The sequence below is a fragment of the Rhagoletis pomonella genome, unplaced genomic scaffold (assembly GCF_013731165.1).
Source record: "Rhagoletis pomonella isolate Grant_MI unplaced genomic scaffold, Rhpom_1.0 Rhpom_scaffold_05215, whole genome shotgun sequence".
NCBI classification, from domain to species: Eukaryota; Metazoa; Arthropoda; class Insecta; order Diptera; family Tephritidae; genus Rhagoletis; species Rhagoletis pomonella.
The window spans coordinates 1-10,593 of record NW_023463756.1 but is presented as its reverse complement, the minus strand read 5'-3'; the positions used below and the strand labels follow the sequence as shown (position 1 = coordinate 10,593).

The 10,593-nt window shown below is 40.3% G+C and overlaps 3 protein-coding genes across 3 annotated transcripts; 2 read left to right on the top strand and 1 right to left on the bottom strand.

Moving 5' to 3' along the window:
• The first annotated feature begins 498 nt into the window (after nt 1–498).
• Nucleotides 499–1,565, top strand: LOC118755059 (isoleucine--tRNA ligase, cytoplasmic-like). The gene is made up of 2 exons (XM_036489912.1): nt 499–721; nt 780–1,565. The coding sequence occupies exon 2, from the start codon at nt 822–824 to the stop codon at nt 1,401–1,403; it is 582 nt and encodes a 193-aa protein (XP_036345805.1). The 5' UTR covers nt 499–721; nt 780–821; the 3' UTR covers nt 1,404–1,565.
• LOC118755061 (pH-sensitive chloride channel 2-like) lies at nt 1,424–2,749 on the top strand. The gene is made up of 3 exons (XM_036489914.1): nt 1,424–1,441; nt 1,472–2,341; nt 2,381–2,749. The coding sequence occupies exons 1-2, from the start codon at nt 1,424–1,426 to the stop codon at nt 2,045–2,047; spliced, it is 594 nt and encodes a 197-aa protein (XP_036345807.1). The 3' UTR covers nt 2,048–2,341; nt 2,381–2,749.
• Nucleotides 2,750–5,694: 2,945 nt separating this feature from the next.
• LOC118755060 lies at nt 5,695–9,772 on the bottom strand. The gene is made up of 3 exons (XM_036489913.1): nt 6,355–9,772; nt 5,782–5,928; nt 5,695–5,708 (listed from the first exon to the last, which is right to left on the bottom strand). Exons 1-3 carry the CDS (start codon nt 9,770–9,772, stop codon nt 5,695–5,697), a joined length of 3,579 nt encoding a protein of 1,192 aa, XP_036345806.1.
• Nucleotides 9,773–10,593: the final 821 nt, after the last annotated feature.

Genomic DNA, 10,593 nt, shown 5'->3' with positions numbered 1-10,593 from the left:
TATGGGCAACGTAGAATTTTACTTGCATTAAATTATACCGAAAAAAATGCTTGTGCGTATGAGTGTGGTAGCATTTATTTATTTTTATTATTTTTCATTTGTGCTTTCATCCGCATATTTTGTCAATAGCAGGTTTTAACATATGTGTGTGTGTACTTGAGTATGTGACGTGAACCTGCTTATCGACATTTGGAGACTTACATCGACACTCAACAATCCCACTTCCCACCGGCATAAGCTTGCATATCATAGGGCGCCTTGCTGTTAAAAAACAAGGTGCCACCTAAGAAATACTTTAGCAAGCATAGTATCTTAACATTTTTGTGGTACGTAGTGACTTTGGATTGGTTTCCCATGTAAAATAACCAATTAACATTTTGTGACTTTGCTTTGGTTTTACATTTAAAATAACCAATTAACATTTTGTGGTACCCAGTGACTTTGCATTGGTTTTACATTTAAAATCTCCAATTGTATGACAACAGCAATTAAATTTATTGTCTACGAACGGTCACCATGCAAAACTAGCAGCAGCTAGTTAGGGTTAGTGTTAATTGTCCGTAAAGAAACATAGCTATTCTCCAATATGAATGGAGAACGGCGCTAGGTTTATTCCTGATGTGGAACGTAATCACATACATACATACATACAATGCATAAATGTCATTGTCTAAAATTTTACTACCACGCGGCCATTACGTAAGTTTGCTGGAACGGTTGGGTGAGTATGCATGCGAAATTGCAGGCTTTTGTACTTATTAATCTTTTTCGATTTTCAGAGATTTTTACATGGGCTTAGGCATGTGTTCGAGGCGGTGAATATGGAGAATACACATTTCCTCATATGGACAACAACACCCTGGACACTGCCATCGAATTATGTTTGTGCGGTTAATCCGAATTTGATCTATGTGAAGGCCCTGGATAAGAAAACACAACGCATTTATATCCTGGCTGAATCACGCTTAAATACCGTCTATAAAAACGAAGATGATTACAGTATTTTAGAGAAATTTCCTGGTACCAAATTAGCCAATGCACCATATAAACCACCCTTTCCTTACTTCCTCGAAAAAGGAACCGCAGCGAAAGCTTTTCGCGTACTTGTCGATGATTATGTCACGTTAGAGACCGGTACCGGCATTGTCCACAACGCGCCCTACTTTGGTGAGGATGATTATCGCATTTGTCTTAATGCGGGCATCATACAAAAATCCAGCAAGCCAATTTGTCTATTAGATGAGGTGGGACGTTTCACGGCGGAGGTAACTGACTTTGCTGGTCTCTATGTCAAAGATGCCGATAAGGCGATAATAGCGAAGCTCAAGGAAATGGGTGTGCTAGTATCTGCTGGTCAAGTCAAACATAGTTATCCATACTGCTGGCGCTCCGATACACCTTAGATATACAAATCTGTACCCTCATGGTTCGTACGCGTGGAGCATATGTCACAGAACTTGCGCGATTGTAGCGCGCAAAGCCATTGGGTGCCGGAAAATGTGCTCTAAAAATCTCTGAAGTGTGGTTTCTTGGTTGTACACTTTTCATTTTCGGCAGTCTTATAGAATTTGCATTTGTAAACACTATTTGGCGACGTAAACGCAATGTGGATGTGAAGAAAATGAGTAGCAAGCATATACTTAAGTCAACATTATCGCCGCGCGCTTCACGTCGTCCCACCGGTCGTTCACGTTCATTCTGTGTGGCGCCTGATGCTAATCAAGCATCCAATGATCCAACCGCATTTAATAATTACCTAACCCTACATAATATACCAATACATACCATACATGAGAATGAAGCATTGGATAACATATCGAAAATTACGAGTTTCAGCGGCACTACAACAAATACTTGCGATTCAATGCCTTATAGCAAGCGTGATCTAATCAATGTGCAATCTGGAGAAGCAGGCCAAAATAACGGTTGGACTACACTAACTCCTCAAGAAATATCCATGTGGATCGATAAGAAGGTACGTTGCTTATTTCCGCTGGCTTTTCTTGCTTTCAACATATTCTTTTGGACGTTTGTCTATGTGGTGTAATGCGGCAGAGGTTACAGAATTCGTAGAAGATGTATTCATTGGCGCTCATTTGCAGGTGCGTGCTAAAAGACTATATTGCCTATATTAAACTTCATTTCACTCATTTATTTGGGAAATATTTAGTGGGGCGGGGGGCGGAGGGGGAGTCGCCACTTTACGAAAAGCCCCACCCCCTCCTTGGGGACCTCCCACAGACCCCTAGGGAACCGTTTGAAAATGGGGTAAAAACGGCATTTTCCGAGGCAAACTGAGCAGTTTGAAGTGGAATATAACCCAACCAACAGAATCTGTGGGGTTCCCAAATAAAAGAAGTTATCCCAAGGTGGTTATCAGGCGAAAAAAGGAGGGCTAAACACCTTTCGCAGAGAACACCTTTGTGCGTAGGCGGCCTTCGGCCGCACTTAGGGATTATAACCCTCAGGCAGTAGAATTCCCCTTTCTGTTTTGCGAATAAAAGGAGCTGAATACCTTTTACAGAGAACACCTTTATATATTTTTAATGCTTACAGGGTTATATCCTATTTTCTTTTGTCTCTCATTTTTTGCATATTTTGGAGTTTGACAGCTGAACTACGCTATTTAATTTGCATATGCAACAAAAGTCAGACGCATGATTTAGAAGGTGCTTTTATTTAATAAATTGTGATTAATTGGTTAATATTAAAGTTATAAAGAAAGTTATAGCTCATCGAGTAAAGTGTAAAGTGAAGGAGAACATAAAAATATATTGCTGATGTAGCTGCTTTAAGGAGAATAGGAGTGATAAATATACGCTAATTTCCGAATTTTACAAAAAAGGGCATATTTCAAACCCAATTTGTAAATAAATTAGTGACCCAAAATTACAAGAGTGGATGTTAAAATAATGGGTAGACCCTTGGCTACAAGTGTGTGCACTTTTTTTGGATCGGGTCACCCCTTTGGACGCAATACCCCGAAATAGGTGGGCCACTTACTAAACAGTACCCATTTATTTTACTGATGCTATGATTGAGTTTTAGCGGACATTGTTTACTATGAGTTACATAAACTTCTAGTGGTTGGTACATATCTGTATATTTAAGCAATTGTGATTTTAATGCATTTGAAGAACGTTGTGATGTTAGTTGTTGACTTGATTTTTAGATTTTAATGTAAAAGATATGATACAATTTTATTTATTTTCATGTAAAAGCCTGTATTAATTAAATGCATTGTTAATTGGGTTTTTATGCCATAACAGTCGCACCTAAAAACTAGAAAAAATGCTACAATTTATACTCGAATTTGCTTTAGTTTTTGTTGCTGTAGCACTTTTGCACATACTTGAGCATTTTGCAAATCAAACTCACATATATATTTTTGGAATACTTAAAAAATTATTTTTATTATAATCTATACCTATTAAATTTAATGGATAAATATTTAGGAAGCAAAAAATTTACATTAATTTAGCTGCAGCAGCTGCTATTCATGAATGTTGCAATATACATATATATGTATGCACAGAGGTATGTATATGCAACAGTATTTGAAATGAATGCCCTTGTAAACATGGCTCTAAAGTAAGGTCAATAAGAGTCGAAGAATAAGGCCAATAAGACTCACAGAACAGCATAAAATAAGACTCCGAAAGTAGGCATTTAGGAGGCCAATAAGAGTCATGTAAGAGCCTCAAAAAAGTCCAAAATGAGCCGTATATGAGGCCGATAAGAGTCCAATATGACTCATATTGAGGCTCATTTGATGTATGAATTTAAGCTCATATAAGTCGACCTTCGCAGGAAGGGAAACAACCTCATTTCGGACTCTTAAATGAGCATTATGAGCGTAAAGGCTCCGAAATGGGGCTCCTTCAAGACTCATTTATGACTCCAAACGTTTGCTGGGATGCCACTGAATACACATATCTTAAAAGATATGCCTATGTATGTATAGATATTTTTTTTTTTTTTTTTCGGAACTATAGTCTTTGCTGGTAGGTTTTGACAATTGAGGCGAACTCATTTTGTCTAATGGGTTGACTGACGATTTTTCGAAACCTGTCAAGTAAAATGGATTCGCTTCCAATCAGACCTAGTTGCGTTGAAAAATGAGCAAGCATAATGAACAATTGTAACGACTTTCAACTTATTTCGCTTATTATTATATTTTTTGGAGGATTTTAATTGATAATTCGCACCTCGTTACCAATTTCGTATTTCTGAAACAATTGTTCATCAAGCTTGGTCTGTCTTATTTTTACCCGATTCATCACGCTGGGTCTGTCTTATTTTTACCCGATTCTATGCTTACAAGATCTAACGATGGTCGGTTCTTTATACCCAGATCTACCCGGAGAGGCCGGGCTAAGAACCATCACCAAAAATCTAACTAAAAACACGACTACCTTTAATATTGCTCTGGGTTAAACTTGATTATAGGCGTTGAATCCTTCCGAATGCATAGAAGTGGAATTTTTGTGCGATGAGGAAGTGGAATTCACGCGGGATTGGGGATCAACGGAGAGGGTTTATTTACGAAGTGCTTGCTGGCTCCTCGGTTTCTTGATTTTGGGATGGAAGTAGGACCAGTTTGGCCAGCGGTCTCGTAATCTGCCCTTTTTCCGTGATGATGTCAACTACGCGTACTCGATCGTCGGGACCAGGATGTAGGCTGATAATTCGACCTAATCTCCACTCATTTGACGGGAGGTTGTCTTCCTTGATGACAACGAGATCTCCTAATTTTATATTTTGCTGTGGATATTTCCACTAAATCCGCTTTTGCAGTTCGGATAAATATTCGGTTTTCCATCGTTTACAAAAAGTTTGGTGAAGGGCCTTTAGCTTCTGCCACCGATTTACTATCGAGGCAGGATTCTCGTGAACGTCGATTTCAGGTGGGGCTAGCAGGTGTCCACCAGTAAGAAAGTGACCTGGAGTGAGAGGCTCCAGGTCGGTAGGTTCATTCGAAGCGGGGCTCAATGGTCGTGAGTTGAGGCACGCCTCAATCCGACATAAAAGAGTACTGAACTCTTCGAACGTATACTTATGAACGGATGCAATCTTTTTAAAGTGGCTTTTAAAGCTTTTTACCCCCGCCTCCCATAAGCCGCCCATATGAGGAGCAGCGGCGGGTATGAAATGCCATGTGAGCATTTGATAATTGTATTTCGAAACTGCTTTTTCACGCGAATCTGCTAAAAATGCCTTAAATTCAGATCGTAAAGATCGTGAAGCTCCGACGAAGTTTGTACCATTGTCGGAATATATGTTCTTCGGGCATCCTCTTCTGGCTACAAACCTGGCGAATGCAGCTAAAAATGATGGAGTGCTGAGGTCACTAGTTGCTTCCAAATGGATCGCTTTTGTCGTAAAACAGACAAAAAGGCAAACGTATCCTTTGGACATTCGACAACCTCGGCCGCTATAACTTTTGATGTCAAAGGGTCCTGAAAAATCTACACCTGTATTCGTAAACGCGCGCGAAAATGTGGTTCTCTCCTGAGGGAGAATTCCCATAAGCTGGGTTTGCGTACGTTTTTTTGTATATCGTACAGACTTTGCAGTTATGGATTGTGGATTTGATCAGATTTTTAACTCTGGGGATCCAATACTGAGTTCGGATAAGGCGAAGCATGAGTTGATTTTCCCCATGCAAAGAGACTTGGTGAATAAAGGACACTATTAGACGGGACAACCTGCAGTTATAAGGAATAATTATTGGATGCCGCTCGTTATACGCTAAGTCTTGAGACGCTCCAAGACGCCCACCAGCCCTAATAATGCCATCTTTATCTATGAACGGATTAAGCGGTAGGAGTTCACTCTTGGAGTCGATGGAGTTTCCTGCTTTAAGTTTCCTGTATTCTTCACTGTAATAGTTCTGTTGATATATTTTTATCAAGCGTTGTGTCGTTGCTTTAATTTCATGGGATGAAATTAAGCGTGACTTTTCTTGAAATGAAGCTTTCGTATTTCGATGCGTTCTTTGAGAGAATCTCATAACATATGATAATACTCTCAAAGCTCTCGGAAAATCTGAAAAACGGTCAAGAATATCGGTATAATTTACTTTGGTTGTATAAACGTGCGTTCTTTTTTCCTCAACTACTGTGCTGTAGTCTGTTTCCTGGGTGGGCCATTTTGGGTTATCTTCTTGTAACCAAGAAGGTCCCTGCCACCACAACGAATTGTTGACCAATTCATATGCTGGAAGTCCTCTGCTCGCTAAGTCTGCTGGATTTGATGCCGAATCCACATGCAGCCAATTCTTGTTTCCGACTTTCTCTACAATTTTTGTGATTCTATGGGCAACGAAAGTTGACCATGAACACGGAGGCTTACGAATCCAAGCGAGAACAATTGTGGAATCGGTCCACAGATGTATGTTGATATGCCCTAAGTTGAGATTGTTGATTATTGAATCAACTATTTCCGCCAATAGTACCGCTCCGCAAAGTTCCAGTCGGGGTAGCGATATGGTTTTAACAGGAGCAACTCTGGTTTTTGCCAAAAGCAGGTTAATAAAAACTTTGCTATCTCTTTTGACACGCATATACACAGAGGCGGCATATGCTTTCTCCGACGCGTCACAGAATCCGTGTATTTGTATTTCATCCGTTGGAGAAAAGTATACCCATCGCGGTATACGAACCTTGTCAATTTCGTTATAATGTTGGGTAAAATTCTGCCATCGGTCTAGAGTGGTCGAAGACACAGTCTCATCCCAATCTGTGCCTTCCAGCCAAATATTTTGCATAAGGATTTTGGCTACGATTATGATAGGCGCAAGCCACCCCAGCGGATCGAAGAGTTTAGCAATGGCAGATAGTATCGCTCTTTTCGTAACAGCATCGCTTTTCTCCAATGGCCTTGCTATAAAATAGAAAAGATCCGTATGGGCATTCCATCTTATTCCAAGAGCCTTGACTGCGCTGGTATCTTCAAATGCCAAAAAATCTTCGCTAAGTAGATCAGTTTTTGGTATGCCATTAAGTATTTGCTCGCTATTGGCTGTCCACTTTCGAAGTGGAAAACCGGCTGATTGCAACACTTCCGATATCTCATCTCTGGCTTTTATTGCTAAATCGATAGTGTGTCCACCAGACAATACATCGTCGACATACATGCATTTTCGTAGTATGTTAGATGCTATTGGATGGGAGCTTTGCACATCGTCAGCTAATTGTAAAAGTGTCCTTATAGCCAGATAAGGAGCACAATTGATGCCGAACGTGACAGTCTTTAATTCGTACAGACTGATCGGGTCATTCGGGTTAGTGCGAAAAATAATCCTCTGATACTTAGTATGGTTGTTATGTACCAGAATTTGCCTATACATCTTCTCGATGTCACTGTTGAACACATATTTGTATAGTCTCCAACGGAGTATTAGTATCGGAAGATCTGCCTGAAGTACTGGTCCTGGGAAAAGTACGTCATTTAGGCTGTTGCCATTCGCCGTTGGGCTTGAGGCATTGAACACCACGCGTACTTTCGTTGAAGTACTTTCTGCCTTTATAACAGCGTGGTGCGGCAGAAAATAATTATCAGACGAGTCTGCGGGTATGGGATTTGTTATTTTCGACATATGCCCAAGCGTTTCATATTCCGCTAGAACCCTATTGTATTCCTTTTGCAGGACGGGATCCTTGGCCAGCCGTGTCTCATTCCGGTAAAATTGAGAACATGCTCTTTTAAGGGATGGGCCTAGGGAAATATTTCCTGGAAAATCTTTCCTAAATGGTAGTGACACGATGTATTTTCCTTCATTATTTCGTATGGTTGTCTTCTGATACAGCTCCTCGCAGTACTTGTCGTCTTCATTAAGGCTCTTGTTCTTTGGAATCTCCTCAAGCTCCCAAAAGGCACTCAGTTGCTTGTCCAGACTAACTTCGCTGTAGTATGAGACGATATTCGTTCCTGGATTCGAGGTATCAGTTCGCCCTGTTATTATCCAGCCAAATACTGTTTCTTGGGCCAGAAGTGTGTTTAATATGTTTTTCTTAAGCCCGCTCAGAATAATTTGTGGATATATGTCGCCACCCAGAACAAGGTCTACGGGTTCATTGACGAAAAATCGTTTATCCGCTAGAATTAGATCTGGAAATGCTTGCTTAGTCACTGCACTAATGTGGCAAGTAGGAAGATTTCCAGTCAGTTGTGCTAGCACAAGCACAGAGGTATTTAAGCGGAACAACGGGTCAACAGGAGACCGCAATTCGATGTTGCACGCTTCTTTAACCTGCGCCGTAGTTGTATTAGTGATGCCCGAAACTTGGGCATGCATACGCTTTGACGGCAAGTGAATTCTGCGTTTTAGTCTTTCAGTAATGAAAGAACACTCTGAACCAGAATCAATAAGTGCTCTAGCGGAATAGTTCGTACCATTGAGATATATGTTGACGCGTGCTGTCCCTAATAACACACCTGTGTTTGTATTCGCATAGCAAGACTTCACGTTTTTGCTTGTATGCTTGTTTGATTTTGTTGAATTGCGTTTGGCTTGGGCCTGATTGGATGTTGATGCAGAATTAGTCGCAGAATCTGAAGAGGTCCCAAGTGTCGTTGCCTTTGTTTGAGCTGTCTCTATATGAAGGAGCGTGTTGTGTCGCGAGTGGCACTTGATACAATTAAATGGGTTTGTGCATCTTGACACGGTATGTCCAGTACTAAGACAGTTCAGGCACCATTTTTTGCTTTTCAAAAAATCGATTCTATCAGCAGGTGTTTTGTTGAGGAATTGTGGACAGTTACGTAACTTGTGCTCATTAGTTTGGCACATTTGGCAGGTGAACTTGGTCACGCTTGCCTGAAAGGCTCCTAGCCTTTTTGTGTTAGCTTCCTGGTGGTGCCGTGCGGGTTGGTGCTTTGGAGCTTTCACCGTTGTTGTACCCTTTAGCCCCGCTAGAGTTTCCAAAGTTTGGAATCTATTGGATAGGAACCTGTCCATATCCTCCCACTTTGGAATGTCAGTTTTCTGGTCTATGGTCTGTTCCCATAGGGCCAGTGTACTTTCTGGAAGCTTCGTTGAACACAAATATATAATAATTGCGTCCCAATTAGAGATGTCAATTTGATGACTTTTTAGGGACGATAAACAATTATTAATCTCGCGCTGTAGGTTTTTAATTGAGCTACCACACTCAGATTCCACTGTATTTAAGCTAAATAAAACTTTTAATTGTGTGTTAACTAAGATACGTTTGTTTTCGTATCGCTCACACAGGTTTTTCCAGGCTGTCGAAAAGCCTTCATGGGTAAGTGGGCACTTTCGCACTATGTCTTTTGCCTCCCCTTGTGTTTTATTGTTGAGGTGAACTAGTTTCTCAACTGGGGTGAGGCGCTTGTTCAGGATGTAGATGGCCGTGAACATATCTCGGAAAGTTGGCCATGAGAGATAGTCGCCCTTGAACACATCTGTATCGCACGGTGGCAGGTGGATATTGTGTTCTCGGACGGACCGATCCTCTACATCTTTGTTCGCTTTGGTTAGAATTTCAACCTGAGAACCAATAGCAGACATGCACCTAACATAGCTTTGAAAGGAAATCTTATTCTTCTTTTTTATGGCCTTAGCATCATCCTTAGACAATCCCTCATTGATAAGCTTATCGTAAGCTAACTTTGTTTTTTCCCACAAAGCTTTTAACTCGTCTTGTTGAATAGCAAGACCATGTTTGTTTTGTTCTGCGGCGGGTATGCCGTTGTAATCAGATTCAAACTCTGTTACAGCTTCTGCCAAAAGAATATACGAATCCATTGTTTAACGTGTTTACCCTGACCGAAGTATTAACTGTAATGCCCAGATAGAATCTATAGGATTTTACACACTTAATGTTATCGAAGATTAGAGGTTGTATGCGCAAGAGAAATTGCCAATTTTTTATACACCGGAACTTGCCACTTAAATGTATACCAGAAATCCAACGAATTAAAAAGATGCAAAATAGTTTGTATTGCGAAATATATTCGACACTTTATTAAAATGTAAACCTTTTTCTTCTAGAATTATTGTTTACTAACGACTCGCCACCCAACTGTGCTGACTAATATCTACGCGCTTTGATAAGCTATGCAAGGTACGCAATAAGGTGTAAATAATATACGTGGTAAAATCGTGATGTGTGCAACGTACGCAGCAAATTTTAATAAACAGAGTGACCACTTCGATGAGTGCAACGTACGTAGCAAATATATATGGTAAAAAATGTGCAATGTATGAGTTGAATCGCTTATGCGTAGTGATTTAGTGAAAATCTACAATTGGTCCAATGCAAATAACAAAATTTAGAGGTTATGTATCCTCGAAACAGTGACAGTGTTCGCAAATATACAAAAGAATGTAAGCCAACTAAGAGGCGCAGTGAAAAACGATCAGAAAAATGAAGGTTATGATTATGGACTGTCAATTTAAACAAAATCGAAATACTTCATTAACAATATTAAGTGATGCGGATCACTGACGTGAGTGTGTATATACGAGTGGTTGCAAGGTGCACTTATTTTTGGTTGCCGTGCGCGGACGTAATTTGAACCGAGACTTTAAAAAATGTGCAGCAAACCAACGAGTACTGTGTGACA

Excerpts from the sequence above, each read along its gene's own strand:
- LOC118755060 (XM_036489913.1), bottom strand. The coding sequence starts at position 9,772 with ATGGATTCGTATATTCTTTTGGCAGAAGCTGTAACAGAGTTTGAATCT. Across the intron at positions 5,929-6,354 it reads AATTGTTCTCGCTTGGATTC|CAACGACACAACGCTTGATA; the intron begins GTAAGCCTCCGT and ends ATGAAATTAAAG.
- LOC118755059 (XM_036489912.1), top strand. The coding sequence starts at position 822 with ATGGAGAATACACATTTCCTCATATGGACAACAACACCCTGGACACTG.